Source organism: Brienomyrus brachyistius, chromosome 8 (assembly GCF_023856365.1).
Source record: "Brienomyrus brachyistius isolate T26 chromosome 8, BBRACH_0.4, whole genome shotgun sequence".
Taxonomy (NCBI): domain Eukaryota; kingdom Metazoa; phylum Chordata; class Actinopteri; order Osteoglossiformes; family Mormyridae; genus Brienomyrus; species Brienomyrus brachyistius.
Window position 1 is genome coordinate 10,688,450 of NC_064540.1, and position 18,744 is coordinate 10,707,193.

Below are 18,744 nucleotides of genomic sequence, written 5' to 3' on the forward strand. Positions count from 1 at the left end.
TGGAACGGTTAAGAGGTATGTCCCAATATTTTTGTCCATGTAGTACATTATGAATGTCTAACTAAATACAAATTTTTATTTAATTCATTACAAATAAGCATAACTCACGGTAAACATATTGCCTTGATTAGCACTTTTTATTTTTTCCTTTCATACAAATGTTTATTTTTTCCAAAAAAATAAAAGATGAAAAATGGCTGGTTACTCAATAATTATGTACTAGGACAATAGAAATAGGAAAGCCAAGATACATTATTTCAGTTTGAAAACTAAGTTTATCGTTCAAAAAAAAGAATTAAATATATATATAGGATTACTGGTGTGGAAAGGAAATCATACAATAAAAACAGTTTTAAAGAACAGAGGATGAGCATATGTAAGAATTTTTCATCTCTCAGTCCTAAGATTACTCCAAAAACTGTAAAATCACTTCAATTGTTAAAACCATGTCTTCAGACCTGTTTGGTCCTGTTTTTTTAATACAGTGGAATGTTTGGGTTCTTTTTAGCTATGCAAAATGGAGCGTGATTGCAGTGTCAGAATATTTACATATCCGACAAGAAGTAGATTTGCTGCTGTAAATATTTCCTGGTGAGCATTTGAGTGCACACACTGACAAATCTGGTCTGGATACGCTTTCTGAAGTAGGACCTGATGTGGTTGTTGAAGGGTTGGTGCTGTTGCCTCAGTTTCTGGGTTTGAATCCGGCTTTGTGTGTACAGTATGTAGCGTATTACTTTTTTCCTCCGTTTACAGCCTCGATGCATGCAGTTTGAGCAGTCAGTGTCTCTAAATTCATCCCTGCGCGTTCTTGGTTTTACTTCTCCTGATGGATAAGTAAATGGTAAATTTTAAAGTGCGAATCTGCAAGAGGCGAGAAACTGCAGGTCCGTGATGAGGCCCAGCGGACGACAGAGGAATCTCCAGCTCAGGGGGACGCGGTGCTGTTGCTCGGCCCCTCCTGTCGATTCTTCTCGATCACCTCCCTCAGCCCTTCAGTGAAGTGGAGGTTGGCTCCAATGATGATGAACCCCTAAGGAAAAAAAAAAGTGAGTGAGTATGACGCTACCACTACAGGAATATTGACAGGAAACGGACATGCAACACTATCAGCTATACAGGGAATCTGCAATCTGCAGTCACATATTTTCCAGGATTTTTACTCAGTGACCTTCCATACAGAAAGTGCCCCACAGAAATAAAAATTTAAGCAACTGATATTCCATCTCCTTATATTTCTGAAAGTGAGTGAAAAATTCCTGTGGTCCAAGCTCACCTAAGCCCTGGAATTAGCAAACTGTAGCAGGAGATAAATGAATCATTCCAGCATTGACAAGAACTTCTACTGGACAACAGATGGCGTTGAACTTACATTGTGATACTCCACCACCTCCTCCATGAAGTCCATCCCTTCCGGAAGTGGGATCTGAACTCCTTTCTTCGTTCGATCTTAAACACAAGATACGCTTCTGCTTTTATTGCCATGGACACCACATAAAAACACATTAGCAAGTGCATACAGAGGGGGTTTGGGGCAGTGGCCTGCTGCTTCAGGATGAGGGATTTGTATCCAAACTTTGCTCTGGGTGGAGTTTGCATGCTCTCCCTGTGTCATGCTGGTTTCCTCCACAGTCTAACATGTGTACTGACACCTTGACCAGGCTGTACACCTGCCCTGTGCCCTGTGCCGCTTGGGTGGGGCCCTACCCAGGTAAAGGGGTCAAAATAACATGCACAGAGGTGATCTTCTTTAGAGCAAGATGAGGTGTGACTGACAGTGATAAACAGACTTACTGTTGATGATGGGTACTATGGAAAGCTGTAGCATTGCCTTCAAGGGGCCCTGCAGGGGGATGAGCTGAAGTAGACAGAATAAATGATACATTAGACCTCTGAAGGTTACCCCTCAGTCAAAATAGTAAGAAAATAAGTAAACAAGAGAATCCTACTGCTAATGATTCCAGAGCAGACTGATTGGAGTAGATTTTAAACCTGAGAAAACATGTCATTATGAATTATTTCTGTTGAACAAACAAGCAAGCAAACAAAACAGGTATGTAATGATCCATGGTGTTTGGGTTTCTGTACTTTCTCAGATCCATCTGAACAGCCAGCCTCTTGCCCTTCATCGAAACCTTGGCATTTAGCTTGGTTTCCTGCAAGAAGATGCAGATAAATAAAGTTCAGCAAAAATAAAGTTATGAAGTAATGCTCCGCTGAAATGTATTATTATAATTTTAGTCCACTAGATCAGCAGGGCAGTAAGCAGATCTCTCCATGGTCAGTAAGGTCACAGTCATCAAGGCAGTAAGCAGATCTCACCATGGTCAGTAAGGTCACAGTCATCAAGGCAGTAAGCAGATCTCTCCATGGTCAGTAAGGTCACAGCCATCAAGCGGGTAAGCAGATCTCTCCATGGTCAGTAAGATCACAGCCATCGAGAGGGTAAGCAGATCTCTCCATGGTCAGTAAGGTCACAGTCATCAAGGCAGTAAGCAGATCTCTCCATGGTCAGTAAGATCACAGCCATCAAGCGGGTAAGCAGATCTCACCATGGTCAGTAAGGTCACAGTCATCAAGGCAGTAAGCAGATCTCACCATGGTCAGTAAGGTCACAGTCATCAAGGCAGTAAGCAGATCTCACCATGGTCAGTAAGGTCACAGTCATCAAGGCAGTAAGCAGATCTCACCATGGTCAGTAAGGTCACAGTCATCAAGGCAGTAAGCAGATCTCACCATGGTCAGTAAGGTCACAGCCATCAAGCGGGTAAGCAGATCTCACCATGGTCAGTAAGGTCACAGTCATCAAGCGGGTAAGCAGATCTCACCATGGTCAGTAAGGTCACAGTCATCAAGGCAGTAAGCAGATCTCACCATGGTCAGTAAGGTCACAGCCGTCAAGGCGGTAAGCAGATCTCACCATGGTCAGTAAGGTCACAGCCATCAAGGCGGTAAGCAGATCTCACCATGGTCATGCTGCTGAGCTGCACAGGGGGCTGCCCGGGAGGCAGCACCATCAAGTTGACCACAGAGGTGACGGCCACGCTGGCCCCCGATGTCCTGATGACGCAGTGTGGAGCGCTGGTCACCTCTAGGTGCAAGGAGATGGGGGCCTCTACCAGAGCAGGGTTCTTTTAAAGAGATACATTAATAACAGATGTTTGAACAAGGCAGAAGAGAAACACATCAGTACATTTCTCCTAGACGGTCAAAGGGAAATCTCCACACTGACTTTCCTATAGCTCACTGTTTTCCAACCCAGTCCTCGGGGACCCACAGCTGGTTCACGTTTTTTCTCCCTCCGAGCTCCCTGACAGACAGTCCATTTTTTGCAAAAGTGTGACTCCCTGAAGACCAGATTGGGAAACACTGCTATAGATGCTCAAATTCGAGGTATGTGCTTACCAGCATAAATATCGTGCCGAAATAGGTTGTCCTCAGTAGCATCTCCAGGTCTTTTGGCATCTGAAATCATAAATAATTTTGTCTTATTAGAATGATTATTGAAACAGCTTGGACTGTAAATGGCAACAAAACTTTATTTTAAAAAAACAGCATACAAATAAATGACTTTGCATTTAACGAAAATAATGACTAGACAGAAACCACAAAAAAAACAAAAATAAATATATACACAGAATCCTATATATACACATTTCTGACAATTAAGCTATAATTATGAACAATTACATCCAGTGTAAAGTATACATTAAGTAAGTATGAAACAGGAAAAAATAATATTTAATATCCTAAACCATTGCATTTAAGATGAGGTTAGTACAAATAAAGTATAAAATGTGGCTTTGAATGGACAGTACTATTTCGTATTACGTTATATTGTGTTTCTCCAGAATTAAATATATTGTATTTAGAAAATGTTTTCTGATTGCATTATATTAAAAACGTACATTGTCTAAAATAATTGTTTCATTTAGCTGAAAAAAATCCGTGACTAAGGGATAATAGACTTGTTTTTATCTTACACTACAAATGTAAAGAAGGGCAGAAGAAGACAAGTACAAAGGAACCGGGCGGGCTGGTAAATACCCACCTTCTCATTGGCGATGACCATCTTGAAAACCCCAGCTTTGAAGTAGGCGTACATTCCACTGTCAAAGAAGTACTCAGACAGGGCCAGGTAGACCATGCGGTCATACTCCCTGACCACTGGGTAGACAGCGTAGTTCACCAGTGTGTCGCTCGCGTTGTGGAGCTCAAAGAACATTCCCTGCACAGGAAGTGGGGAGGGCTCTTTCAGAAGATCATCTCTCCTTGTTGATTGTATATATGTAATATTCTGCAATTCATTTACAATCTGCCACATGGGCGGCATGATGCTCTGTGAGTTAGGCCTCTGAACGCATCATTGGAAGGTCACTGGTCAAAATCCGAGGGTCGACAGAATGATTTCACTCTTGGGTCCCTGTGGGAGGCCCTTAACCCCAATTGCTCCACGGACTAGCTGCCCGCAATTTTTCAAAAGAGTGTTACTTTGTATAAGTAAATTTGATAAAAATATCAATAAGAACATAACACACCCTGAAATCCATGTCAAGGTTATTGGATGTCACAAGTGGATCACTCAGAAGGGAGTAGTCAACCCCTACGTACTTGTCTACAGTTGTCCGAACTGAAAAACAACAGGATTTAAATTAAATCAAGTAGATACAAATCATCTGAAAAACCTCAATAGCAAAATCAGGCCAAATAATGCCTTTTGATGTCATGTTTAAGTACAAAGTGTTGACAAGAGTATGAGCTGTACTGTAAAAACGTACCCAGCAACATTAAAATGTAACCTTAAATACTCTAGGGAATTGTTTCAGATGTTGAATCAACTTTTTTTGCTGGATTGATGTCATTGAAACAGGACTTTTTTGGATTCTTACCTGGAACTGTATCCAACAAGGAGTTCATCAATTCTAAACCAGCATGATTCAGAGCAGGGCAGATCTGAGATACAGCAGGCCTTCAGAATCAGGAACTGTACTGTTTTCATTAATAATGCTATATTTGTTGATTATATATTATTAACAAATATAATACCAATGTTACTATAGTAAATCAAGTAAGGAAATGTGAATGTAAGCGTCCTACATAGTTAGTACTGAACTTACCTGCTGGTTTAAAACGAGACGCATGGCTGTTGTCAGAAAGGTACCTAAAAAGTCATACACCCTCCTAAGCAAACAAAGGAAAACAGACCATACGTAGAAGTTAGATTGAAGATAAAAAGTTGGGATCTGTTTTCTATACAGAAAGTGTTTTATGAAGATAAAATGGAGCTCATGGTAGCTTGGTAAGTAATATGGTAAGTTTACTCCTCACTGTCAATCCACCTCCTATCTGCTTATCCTGAGTCAGGTCAGAGGGGGGCTGCAGCCTGTCTCTAGTAGCAAACAGAGGTAGACACTTCAAACCCAGAAAGTAAAAATGCAGACCAAGATTTTGTTTCAAACAATCAATTGAGTACTCTGTGATTGTGACTCTTTATTTTCAACCGGTTGGCTGAAACAATATCTTGGTTTGCATTTTTACTTTCTGGACCTGAAATTTCCACCTCTGGTAGCAAAGGATCCAAGTCTGGGGCACAGCTTGAACAGGACAGCAATCCATCACATGGCTACATGCACACATTATGGGCCATTTAGCAATGGCAGTTAGCCTAACTACTTGGAGCAAACCCATTAAATATAAGTGGAAACCTGGCCAGGCTGGAACACTGACTTCAGCTCTGGAGTTAGGAGGCAACAGTGCAACCCACTGAACCTCCTACTTGTGTTACTTTAAACATATTAACACACACTGATTTTGACTGTTATGAATATTATTACCATTTTCTTCTTTCTTCATGTTTGGAATGACTTTCTTTTGGTTGTAAGATGATCATGGTACATGACATGCTTGGCATTAATCAAACCAGTCCTTCAGTAAAGTTATGCCTTCTATATCTGGCATCTTTAAGCCTGATCTGGAAATTTCCGGTGATCAGATTTATAGGGATATAAGTAACACGAGAGGATGTTTATTTACCCTAGGGTTCCGCTAAATTTGGCGCGCATTTTTCCAACGCTGGCATCACAGGAGATGTTGGAGATCTTGAGGCGACCGTACGTGTCCTTGTTCAAGTGCAGGGCTGTGTGGATGTTCACGTCTTCTGCTGAGGCATTGATGACCCCCTCATCATGTCTTAGAGACATAGCATATTCATATTTTAGATCATGACTCAGTGTTTTTGTTCCTGATTCTCCATTAGTGGTGCAAGACCATAATCTTGGTTCTTAGTTTTTGTTTTTATTACATACACCACAGTCCCCCGATATTGTTAAAAATAAAATTAGCGCACTAATCCAAAGTGAGACGTGATGATTAGACTCACAATAACCAGTACTGGATCTGTCGCTGGAAGCTCAGAGAAATGGAAGAATTGTGGGCCTCAAAAACCAGACCAACATCTGGCTGGAACCGTAGGTCTACGAAGGTGAATTTCAGTTCATTGATCTTCACACTGTGAGGGAATTATGGGACAAAACTCACCAATGCAATCTTCTACTGCTGGACTCAGTATACAGAGACAGAGATGTTGGAGGAGTCTGATGGTCTATAACCAATGACTGGAGACTTACTCTTGAATTTTGTACTGGAAGACACCATCCTTGCCCTGCAGATCCGGAATGGTGATATTCCCCAGTTCTTCCTTCACAAATTTCTGGATCTCAGATTTTACTGCAGTAAGCCCAGAAGGTGGGGGAAAAAAAGAGACATGGAAAAGGAGAGGGAGGTGGAGATGTTAACAGGAGAGGTAGGTGGAGATGATAAGATATAAAGGGTTTGGCGTATAGAGCCAAAGAATGATGTCAGTGACAAACATTAATCCACTTAGTGGATTAATCGTGCCTTACGCATCTCAAGCCCTTTGGATGTAATCCGAATCTTGCAGCCAGGGGGCTCTGCCAGCATCATAGTTATGTGTGACAGTAGTAAGAGGACAGTCAGTCTACAGGGGAACATGGTGTCTCTGAGCCTGAAGAACACAGACAAATAAACAAACATCAAATAAGAATGCCTACCGACTACTTCCAGCCTGCAAAACATAAAGAGGTTTATATGTGTTTTCATGGGACTTTGAAAAAAACTTGATTAAAAATGTAAAGTTACAAGCTGTCACAAATTATTGATTATAATAAATCAACTGAATGCATTCAGTTTAAGAGACAATAAACAGTGCAGCCAAATTATCACTCAAAATGCATCATAAAACGTATTGAAATTGAAGACATCAGGATTACTGGGCAGAATTCTCTGCTTTGATATATTTGCAGCTGCCGCTTAGGTCTCATGTTTTAAACTACAGAACTGAATGACCCTCTGCTTTGATCACAACTCGCATCATTATTCAGTTATATGCATATAAATCTTTCACATACAGCCGGAAACATGTGATTCACACGTTCCGGCACACTTTCAGCACAAGATTAATGCAGAGAATTCACACCATTGGCTCTTTTGCAAGAACTGCCACACAAACACATGCTCCCTTTAGACAGGACAGTCCCCATTTTTGGGTAATCAATGAACATTTCGGCATGTATTACAATAGCCTTAGCTTTGATTAGTGGTGATGCTCAGATCTTCTTGTTTTACTTGTACACTCTGGTCGACAGAGCAACAAACCTTAAGTTAGATGCTACTATTGATGTTGTCTGTTTACCAATCCGTTTCATGGCCAGGGAGCCGGGATCCTGGAAATAACTCAATCTCCCATCATAGCAGTGGCTGCTGTGTTCAAGTCCCCTGTGCTAATCATCCAAAACATTGCCCAAAATTGTGGAAAAAGAAGCCCCTTGCTTGCCTCTATGGAGGTGCAGTGGACAGTCTCTGGTCTTCACTGGGTCTGTGCCTGGGCTCGATCTTTTGCTGCTTTCTGCTCAGCTGCTGGCTCTTTGTCTCCTGCAGCACCAGGACTTGTAGGCCTGATTGCTATGGTAACCCCTACCAGTATAACTGGGGAGCAGGGGGGAGGTGGGCTTATTTTGATGACCCTGGGAGTTTTTTTGTAATGCAGTTCTCCGTTTTCACCCCCAGCCCCCTTTATTACCTTCTTGAACAAAGGAAACAAACCTATAGAAATGAATATTGCCATAGCCCTTTAGAACAAAACTAAACAAGAGAACAAAACTCTTCCTTTTCACTTCCAGTTCACTGTTTTAAACTTCAAACTCCCCAATCCAGCTCAACTGATTTGAATGGCATCTTGCTTTAACCCAATTAACATCCCCCTAAATCTCCCAAATTGTGGGGGATTTGACACCGAGGTCTCTGCTGGAGGACAATCACAATGGATTGTTGGCTTCAGGGTGCAGGAACAGCTGCACCCAACCCATGTAAAGTAAGACGACACAGCTGGTACGATGAAGTTAAGGGTATATTTAATATTAGCAGGTCAATGTTTAGCTTCGACATGCGGGGTTCATAAGAGTTAAAGGAAGCCACCCCAAAGAGATACAGTGTGTACTAATGCATGTTGTTTCCAGGAATCTGCACCCCACGCAGCGATGTTGTGCAATGGGTGCTGGTCAACGGCTTCAGAACACTGTATAACAGCACATAAGACTTTGATAGGTTTTTATTTGTTATACATATTTTATGTTTTCAGATTGTGTTTTTCTGATCGCCATTTAACATTTCACCTTCATAGTTACGTTCCAGGTTTATCTGGTAATGCTTTCGCTAAATGGTAAATAGCATTCCTGCAGTGAACTACACCATTAACCAGGCTGAAAGTGTTTAATCTTTATCTTCCCGTCTACTTGCTTCATTGTTTATGCCAGATGAAACTTCCAGAAACACATGCCCATTAACATTTGGCAACAAACATCCCGGCATAAACGTTCCCAAATCAAAATTGTTCATATGCAGAAAGTTTCAGTGTGGAAGTATTTTGGTGCTGTGGAGCACAGAAAACACACTTCATTGTTCCTTTAAAAGGGAAAAATTATCACTGCATAAACTACTAAACAATTCTGAGATTAAAATACTGGGACATTTTCCCAGAATGTCAGATCATCAAATTTATGCTTTTATCCATTTAGGTTGTAAAGTGGACCAAAAAAAGAGTGCATTTATCTTTTCATTATTGTTCAAAACCAAATTTCAAAAAGGTTATTTCCCTTGATAACAATCACAATAAATATATTGTAAACTTTTACATTATTATTTATAAAACAAATCAGTTGTACTATATCATTTACACTGAAGAAATTGTGTTTATCAAACAGAATACACGTATTATATTGATATGCCTACAATTAACGTGCAAAGCAAGTTCACTTAACTTGTTGACGCAATACAGTTTACTTACCGGTAGATGGCACTACTCTATCGACATGCAAGTTTGCGAACCACAAAAAAAATCATCTGTGAATTTTTATTCTGGTTTTATGAAAACGTTATGCCTTCCACTTTGGCCAAGACTAATTAAGACGTCTACAAATAAAACTTTCAAAAATGTTAATACTCCAAAAATAACATCCATACAAAAACAGTTCACAGTACTCAATCAAAAAGTAACAAATATGCAAAATTTAACAAAATCCATTGAGCCTATCAGGCCAGACCATTACAAATAAATATACAGAATCACCCACTATTAAATGAAAATAGCTTTCAAGTTTCCTTGTTACATGCAGCTTAATTTCTCATGTTTAATCACAAGTTATTTATCACAAAACATACTGTTACTCTATTTCTGGAGAAGAGGGCTTCAGAGCAACATTCTGCTGTAACCTTTGTTAGATGTGTCTGGCTTCACTTAGCAGCCAAAACGAAGCCAACTTATTTATTCAAAATAATTATATTGTTCCAAAAATAAACACTAAATGGCGCTAAATGTAACTTACCGTTGCCTGTGCCATTGTATAGGCGAGAAGGCGGTTTTTTCCTCAGTTTCGGCTACAAACACCAAGCCTAAAGTATATTTAAGTGATGTTGCTTACCTTTGTGCAGAATTTCACCAACAGTGTGAGGTCTATCCCATTGGCTCACTAGAGTTACTCAATAAAATGAAATACTTACAGCTATTGCAGAAAACGTTGGCGAGGTTCGAGAACTTATTTCCAGTCCGCCTGGTTCATTGACCCTTCAGTGACTTCAGAAGGATGGTTTGACTCACTCTGGCTCATCTCTTTCTCTCAGTCTCCCAAGAGATTAAGTACTTATATAAGCAGCTGGGAACACAAAGGGGTGTAGCCCAACGCAGAGGTCACGTGACTGTGCGGTCAATATAATGACAGCATTTGACTTTACTAGCTAGCACGTACAGCCCAGCACTCACACAGCACTGCATCCTGAAGAAACAAGATGAACAAAACCAGAGTACATGTAAATGCAACCTTACAAAAAGCTTCTATTTAAATTACTTAACAAAAAAGAAAGTTGTTTAATGAACCCCCCCCCCCCCCCAAAAAAAAAGGTTTCTGACAATTTTCCCCCATGTACAACAGGAGGTGAAGTAGTGCAAAATTTAAGATCTTTTATTTGCAAACTTGAATTAGACACCATCAATTGAAAACGGTTATCATGATAGCAATGGAAGGTTGAAAGATACAAATAATTATAATTCATCTAGGTAAATCAACCTAACTACAGTATTTATCGTGAGAAATAAAAATATGTAATCAAATAATAAATACATGGGTTTTGTGTGTGTCTGAAAATGCTTAAGGGAATAAGAAAGAATCACATATATCAATTTCAGAACTTTGCCCTGGAAAAAACTGGAAAAGTCACGCTTGGGGAAAAAAAAAAGAGTGTGTGTTGGTTTTTTAAGTATTACTAGGACAGACAACCACATGACTTAGAAGACCTTTACCACAATTTAAGATTACTGTTTCTTTTTTACTAGAAATTCAACACAGATCTTTAATTTACGTGCAAGAGGACATGTCGCTTAAAACGTACCTTTTGAAAATCTGCTTGTACAACCACAAGCACGTGACTTCTTGGCAATGTGGTATGGTGGAACACAAGACTCACTGTGCTTCTTTTTGGGACATGACATCACAGGACAGCAAAGTTACTTTTTGTTGAACTTTTATTCAATGAATGAAACATTTTTTTTTAAACAGAATCTTACTGCTACTGGTGCCAAAGGCTAAGAAATGCTAATGGTCTCCATATGCAGAAATAAGAATTAGGTCACACAAGGCCATTCAAACAGACCACGAAAGTGTTCACAAAAGTGGACTCAAACAGGCACCTGAGAGATATTAAAGATGACACCAAGTGGGATAGCAGGCAAGATTCCAGCAAATACAAATAAAGGCAGACACACAATGAGTGAGTCTCAAGGCATGATGTAAACAAGCTATTTGGTCCATTGACCGATTTGCTTAACTGCCACATTTGAGCAGATTTCTGCGACAGAGCGAGCAGCACAGATCTGGGGAACCAGGCAAGACAAGCAGAGCTTTTTCTGTGAATACTGACCCACATCATTTGATGGATCCGGGTGGAGTGAAACAGTCTAACCACTAAACCTTTCATCAGTAACAGGACTGAATCCTGTCGAACTGAAAATCTTGAATTGATCAAAATCAGTTTTTTTTTTTACCAAATGTACAAGTACACAGGAATTTGACCTGATGATACATTGCAGTAAAATTTGAGATTAAGAACAAAAAAGTTAAAATTGGGGAAAATCAACAATACAGTAAGACCCCAACCCACGAACAGTCCTGTTCATAAACAAATCGGGTTACAAGCCAGATGTTCGAAATTTTTTTGTACCGGTTCGCGAAACGTGTTTCGCTACGAACACACAAACATCCACCAAAAGCTCCCCAAAGAACCACCCGAAACATAAAGAAGTGAACATTAAGCCCAAGAACGGTTGTGGAATGTATAAAAAAACTTCTTGTAAATGTATGTCTTTACTATATCTATTCAGAGGTCGATTATCTGAAAAAAGAACAGAAATAGAGAGAGAGAACGTTCTGTTATAGCGATTCCTTTCAGTGATTGATAAGCATGTTTGTGATGGTTTTTAACAGTCACATATCTATGCATAGAATTACAGTACTTCATTAATAACATAAATTAAGTAACTCCTATTTAAGTGTTATATTATCCATTCACACGTAGTGGCAACTGCATTCTGTTTGTTTACAGTACAAACAAAGTTGTTCATCGCCATACAATGCATCACATCATGAAATGTACATAAACATTTTAGGCATATGAAAATAATGTACAGCATAATTAAAAAAATTATCACATTTTCAGAATTACTATATTGTTTTTCATGTTACGCAATCTTTTAATATTGTTTAGTTATTTTTTTTTTTGGGGGGGGGGGGGGGTTGTGTTTTGTGGCTTTTGTTCGGTGTTTTGGCGTCTTTCGAGCGACCAGCCAGCTAACAAGCATATGTTCAGTCCTACTGTTTTATTTAATTTAGCATTAATTGTGTATAATTAAGGTTATTTTAATTTAAGTCTAAATTCTTGGTCACAGAAAAATATTAAAAACTGAAAAAAATCAGTGTTTCTGAGGTTTGTGTGGTGTCCCCTGGGAGGGGAAGGGGGATTTATAATTTATGGGTTGTTTATGGTTTGGTTTTTTCCTATTCTCTTTTGTTTTCTTTCTCCTTTCAGCAGTGCCACGAAAGCTTGGGGAGGTTGCGCCGTCCCTCATTGGTAATTGAGGGGCGGGACTTGTTAGATTGGTTGGCGGAGGCGGGGACTTGATCGGGTTTAAAGATGGCTACATCAGAGTGGACGGGAGCGCGGTCCGGGGACGGAAGGTAATCGCGGCGGTTGTTTTAAGGAGGCGTCGGTGGGGCGATGCGGGCTTTCCCCAAGAGGACCGCGGACGTGAGTGAGCTGAGGTACCAGGCTACAAGTCACGGGTCCGCGGTATCGATAGAGGGATAGCGAGCGCGCAGCCATAGCGTCTGGGGAGGTAAGAGCAGTGGGAAGGCGACGCAGATGACGGTGGGGGGAGTGGCCTGGGATACTGTGCTTAGAACCCGGAAGTAAGGGAAGGTTCCTAACCGGTGGGGTGTAGGACGTATCCGTTCGGGTTATAGCCGGGACGGTGTGGTTCCGGGGTTGTTTTGGGCTTTGTTTCCCCCACAGGTCTAAGCTCGCCGCCGTGGGTCGGCTGGCTTGGGAGGCACCGGGTTGGTGCATATCGCTGCCAACGGATTGAGGCGGTGAGCGGCGTACGAGCTACCAGGCTAAGAGAAGGACAGAGGGAAGAGTTTCGGTTATCTCCCACGGGACCGAGAGAGCTCCGGGAGGAGGTGGACGCGGCCGGAGGGTAGCGGCATTGCTGAAAAAGGGATAGTTAAGTTTTGCTTTGTTTATTTTTTTATTTTTTGTTGTTTTTGTGGGCCGGACGAGGGAAGTGCGCCGGCCCAGGACTGAGTCTTTAGTTTCTTTTTTTTTCATCTTTGTTTCTTATTATTATTATTATTATTATTATTATTAATAATATTATTGTTATTATTATTACATTTTTGTTTGGGGGTTAGGTTTATGTAGGGGGGACCTTTGCAGGTCACCCTTCGGTTTTGTCCTCTCCTATGTTAACTGACCTCCTCTCCCCGCTGCATAAGTGTGCTGTATATAAGGGTGCCGTGTGCTGTGCCACTGTGTGATTAGTTGTAGTGGATATTGGGGGAGGTGTGAGTGCGGTGGGGTTGTTTTGGAGTAGTATTGGGGAAGGAGAAATAACGCTTGTAGTGGTAGTGTGATTTACCTGTTGGTGGGGGGGGGGAGGTGGTTGTTGCCTGGGAGTTTGGAGTATCTGTAACCGAGCCCCAAATAAATCTGTGCCAGTTTACCCAGTTGTTTGCCCCATTGTGTCATTGCCCCAGGAGATCCTAAAGGGTGTGTGGGTAGCATTGTGCTGTGTGAAAGGGTTAAGGGGAAGAATTAAAGACTCAGTACAAAAATAGTCATTAAGCAGTGGGGGTCCGACACCCTGGGCCACCACACTGCTTGAATTTGGCGTAGTCGGCAGGATCTCCTCGAGCACGACATGGATGGGACAGCACCTAGGGTACAGGAGTTGTCAGGGGGGTGGCCATGGTTTTTGGGGGGGGCTTGGATGACCCGCTTCGATGGGTCCGCTAAGGGGACGTATCAAGAATGGAGGCGGGTAGTCGGGGTGGGTCTCCGGGCGCAGTCACTCTCTGCAGTCCAACAGGTGGATTTTGTTCTTAGTGCTTTGGAAGGGGAAGCGAGGCGAGAAGTGGAATTATTGAGGGAAAATCAGCGGGATACTGCTGAGAAGATATTGGAGGCATTGGATAGACTTTATGGGGAGGGTGCCGGGCTGGCCCAGTTGAGGGTTGAGTTTTTTACCTGTCAACAACAGTCTGGGGAAGGGGTGGGTTCGTTCATCCTCCGTCTCCGGGAGTGTCATTATAGATGGCGGAAGAAGGAACCAGTCCGGGATGAGGATGATGACGACGCTACCCTTCGAAGTCAACTGGTGACTGGCCTCCTAGCGGGGTCGACTAAGAGGGAATTACAGCGACTTATTCGACGAGCCAGCCGGTTGACATTTATGGAGGCATGTCGGGAGGTGAAAGAAATGGAGAAGGAGGAGGGGCCCGGCACCGTAATGGAAGGTGTGGATGCCCGGAGGACGTTTCTGCCCCTACCTACTGCAGCCACAGAGCCCGCCACTGCCCCTTCACTTGATTTGGAAACGTTACGGTCATCCCTGAGGGAGGACCTTTTGAGGGAGATGAGTGACCAAGTACGGGAGCTGAAGCAAGTTTTGGAAGGATGGAGTCAGGTTCGAGAGGGGCAGGCGAGTGCTCCTGGGACCACATTGGTAGTTCCCCCTTCTCGTCGGCGTGGCCGCACTTATGCAAGTTCGGGGGGACCTCGTTGGGATGAACAGGGGCGTCCCATTTGTCTGCGCTGTGGAGAGGCGGGACATATGGTAAGGAGTTGCCCTCGGGGAGAAACGACGGTGGTGAATAGTCGAGGGGTGCAGCCGGAAGCCAGCATGTCCACGACGCCTGTTGGGTTGCGGGAGGCGCTGGTGGGGGAGAGCCCGGTTCTGGAAGTGCTGGCAGCTGGAAGGCTGGTACCCTGTATTCTGGATACTGGCTCGCAGGTCACTTTGTTTAGTCGTAGTATATTTAATCAGTGTGTGAAGGGTATTGAGGTCAAGGGGGCGGCTGAAGTCCCATGGCTAGCCCTTAAGGCAGTGAATGGGTTGTCCCTCCCGTATGTGGGCTATGTGGTGCTGGACTTCACGGTGGCTGGGGTGGAGATTCCTCAGCGAGGGGTGGTGATCGTGGAGGACCAGCACCTCCCGGCCCCATATGGGATTTTGGGGATGAACGTAATCAGGCATTGTTGGGAGGTATTGCAGACACGGGGGGGAGCCCAGGTGTCTTTGTTTCGTTCTGCCCTCCCACAGAGTGACCGGCGAGCCTGGGATCAGGCTTTCACTGTATGTCGGCGATTGGAAGCAGCGGTGAGGGGACCGGTGGTGGAACAGCTTGCCAGATTGCGGACCGAGAAGCCATGGGTGTTGAGTCCCGCCACGGAGAAGCTGATCTGGGCAGACGTGCCCCGGGGGCATTTGCGAGATGGGGACCAGGTCCTGGTGGAAGACTATCGAGGGGGCCAGCAGGAGTGGTGTGTGGCTCGAGCTGTGGCACGAGTATGTGAGGGGAGAGTGCCACTTCGTATTTGTAATCTCCATCAGTATCCTGTGGAACTCCCTCCTCGACGTCCACTGGCCCGAGTGGAGAAGATCACAGCTGGGTGTGTGCAGCCTCAGAAGGAGTTGGTGTTGCGCCAGCCACAGGGGGGGGTGGTTGACGTGGAGGTGCGGCCAGTGGCCGGGGCTTTGCCTGAGCAACTGCACGCCCTGGTGGCTGACAGCACGGGGTTGACCCGTGAGGAGGGTCGGCAGCTGCAGGAACTGTTGGAGCGGTGGCAGAGGGTGTTTGCCCGGGACGAGGAGGACCATGGTTGTACAGATGTGGTATACCATTGCATCCCCACGGGGGTGGCGGCTCCCTCGAGGGAACGTTACCGGCCTGTTCCCCCCAGTCTGTATCCAGAATTGCGGGAGTTGTTGAAATCTATGCTTGAGGGGGGAGTCATTACAGAGAGTGCTAGTCCCTGGGCTGCCCCGATAGTGTTAGTCCGTAAGAAGGATGGCTCCTGGAGGTTTTGTGTAGACTACCGAAAACTGAATGCTGTGACCCATAAGGATGCTTACCCTCTCCCGCGGATCGAGGAGTCATTGACAGGGTTGAAAGGGGCAGCCTGGTACTCCACCCTGGACCTGGCAAGTGGATACTGGCAGGTGGAGGTGCACCCCAACGATAAAGAAAAGACTGCCTTTACCACACCTATGGGCCTCTACCAGTTCGAACGGATGCCCTTTGGTCTGTGCAATGCACCAGCAACCTTCCAGCGACTGATGCAGCGGTGTCTGGGTGAGCAGGTTTATGACTACTTGCTGATTTATCTGGACGATGTGATTGTTTATTCTCCCGATTTTGGGGGGCATCTGGAACATTTGGAGAAGGTGTTTGCACGGCTGGAGGCTCACGGTCTTAAGCTTCAGCCAGAGAAGTGTCGGCTGTTCCAACGGGCCGTCCGCTACCTGGGTCATATAGTCAGCCGTGAGGGGGTGACCACGGACCCCGAGAAGACGGAGGCAGTACGGGGGTGGCCTCGCCCAGGAACAGTACGGGAAGTGCGGTCTTTCCTGGGGTTTGTGGGGTACTACCGGCGGTTTGTACCGGGGTTTGCTAAAAAAGCAGCTGCGCTCCATGGGCTGCTGAAAGGTGCTGGCTCCTCGTCAAGACAGAAGATCGAATGGACCAAGGAGTGTGAGGAAGCATTCCAGGCTCTGAAGGAGGCCCTACTTGAAGCCCCGGTACTTGCTTATGCTGACTATACCTTGCCATTTCGCCTGTATACTGATGCTAGTCTTCGGGGGTTGGGGGCTGTTTTGACCCAGGTGCAAGGGGGGCAGGAAAGGGTGATTGCTTATGCCAGCCGGAGCCTCCATGAGGCGGAGCGCAATGATCAGAACTACAGTGCCTTTAAACTGGAGCTATTGGCCTTAAAGTGGGCAGTAGTAGAGAAGTTTAAGGACTACTTGTGGGGAGCTAGGTTTGAAGTATTCACCGATCATCGCCCCCTCTTGCATTTGAAGACTGCCAAATTGGGGGCTGTGGAGCAAAGGTGGGCGGGTCAGCTGGCATCATTTGACTATGAGTTAAGGCATAAACCTGGCCGGGAGCACCAGAATGCGGATGCCCTGTCGCGACGATCAGGTATGGCGGTGGTGGCACAGATTGGATCCATAGAGGATTGGGCGGAGCGGCAGAGTGAAGATTCGGCAGTGGCCCAGATTCGGCAGTGGGTGTTATCCGGGGAACGTCCAACTGTGATAGCTGGCCGAACTGTTGGAGGGATGGGCCGGTGCCTGTTGGAAGATTGGGAGCTACTGAGAGTGGATCAAGGGGTGTTGCGGCGTAGATCCCCAGTGGGAGGTGAAGAGAGCTGGGCTGTGGTGGTTCCGGAGAAACAGCGCCAACAAGTGTGGTTGGAGTATCATCGGGCATTGGGGCATGCCCGAGGGCGACGGATGGTCCTGGCCCTGCAAGAGAGGTTCTACTGGCCTGGCATGCGAAGGGATGTGGAGCAGAGGCAGCGTGGCTGCCAGGAGTGCCTGATTGGGAGCCGGGGGAAGGGAGAGCCCCTGCCCCTAGGGGGGATTAATACCAGCTACCCCTGGGAGGTGTTGGCGGTGGATTACCTGTCCATGGGGCGCCCCGGAGATACTTACCCATATGTGCTGGTCGCCATTGATCTGTTTTCCAGGTTCGCTTTTGCAGTACCGACCAGGGATCAGACAGCCGCGACGGCGGCCAGAGTGATCTGGGGGGAGGTGATCCAGCGTTATGGCTGCCCCGAGCGGCTGCTGTCTGACCAGGGGCCTGCCTTCGAGTCACAGTTGGTGAAAGAACTGTGTGAAGTGTATGGGTGCCGGAAAGTGAGAACTACTCCCTACCACCCGCAGGGCAATGGGGCTTGTGAGCGGTGGAACCAAACGCTGCTACGTCTGTTGAACACGCTCTCGGTGCAAGAGCAGGGTCGTTGGGCGGTACATCTACCGGAGCTGGTGCAGGCCTATAATTGCACCCCGCATAGCAGTACGGGTTTGTCCCCATTTTGGGTTTTGTTTGGGCGGCAACCTCGGTTACCTATAGATCAGCGATGGGGGACCTGTGATCTGGCCGGAGGAGAGGCCGGGTCGGAGTGGGTCCGTGGGCATCGGAGACGAATGTGGGCAGCCTGCAAGGAAGTGGAAAGGGGAACAGAGCGCCGGCGGCAAGGGGATCGGCGCTATCACAATGTAGGGAAACGTAGATGGTTGCTGGCCCCAGGGGATCGTGTTCTGGTGAGGAACTTCCGTCGACGAGCTGGAGGCAAGGTGAGCCCATATTGGCAAACTAACCCTTGGGTGGTGGTGCGACAACGGGATCTGGAGAGCCCAGTGTTCCAGCTGCGGCCGGACGGAAGAGAGGGCCCTCTCCGGACTCTCCATCGACGGCACCTGCGGCCATGCCCCCCAGGATGGATATCGGTGACACCGGAGATGGGGGGTGAGCTACGGAGGGCTGGGGTCTGTCCTCGACCAGGACCGTCTCGTCCCAGGGGTTGGCCTGGTGATTGGGAAGAGCCATGGGC

At 45.3% G+C, this 18,744-nt stretch overlaps 1 protein-coding gene and 1 long non-coding RNA gene across 8 annotated transcripts in view; one reads left to right on the forward strand and one right to left on the reverse strand.

Moving 5' to 3' along the window:
- Positions 1-118: 118 nt before the first annotated feature.
- LOC125747137 (phospholipid transfer protein) overlaps positions 119-18,744 on the reverse strand; it is a 21,862-nt gene continuing 3,236 nt past the window's right edge. The window contains exons 1-17 of one of the 7 annotated variants that reach the window (XM_049021937.1): positions 10,075-10,395; positions 7,853-8,004; positions 6,903-7,024; positions 6,627-6,726; positions 6,380-6,508; positions 6,034-6,189; positions 5,118-5,181; positions 4,890-4,953; positions 4,539-4,630; positions 4,052-4,228; positions 3,406-3,465; positions 2,967-3,131; positions 2,089-2,156; positions 1,950-1,992; positions 1,795-1,858; positions 1,373-1,449; positions 119-1,033 (exon numbers count right to left, since the gene is read on the reverse strand). In XM_049021937.1, coding sequence (XP_048877894.1) covers positions 929-1,033; positions 1,373-1,449; positions 1,795-1,858; positions 1,950-1,992; positions 2,089-2,156; positions 2,967-3,131; positions 3,406-3,465; positions 4,052-4,228; positions 4,539-4,630; positions 4,890-4,953; positions 5,118-5,181; positions 6,034-6,189; positions 6,380-6,508; positions 6,627-6,726; positions 6,903-7,011 — 1,473 coding nt within the window. In that variant the 5' untranslated portion in view covers positions 7,012-7,024; positions 7,853-8,004; positions 10,075-10,395 and the 3' untranslated portion in view covers positions 119-928. The other 6 variants (XM_049021938.1, XM_049021940.1, XM_049021936.1 and 3 more) reach the window with 6 other exon arrangements.
- On the forward strand, positions 2,290-2,916 carry LOC125747138 (uncharacterized). The gene is made up of 3 exons (XR_007399178.1): positions 2,290-2,335; positions 2,566-2,749; positions 2,842-2,916. It is a non-coding gene; the product is annotated as an uncharacterized LOC125747138 (long non-coding RNA).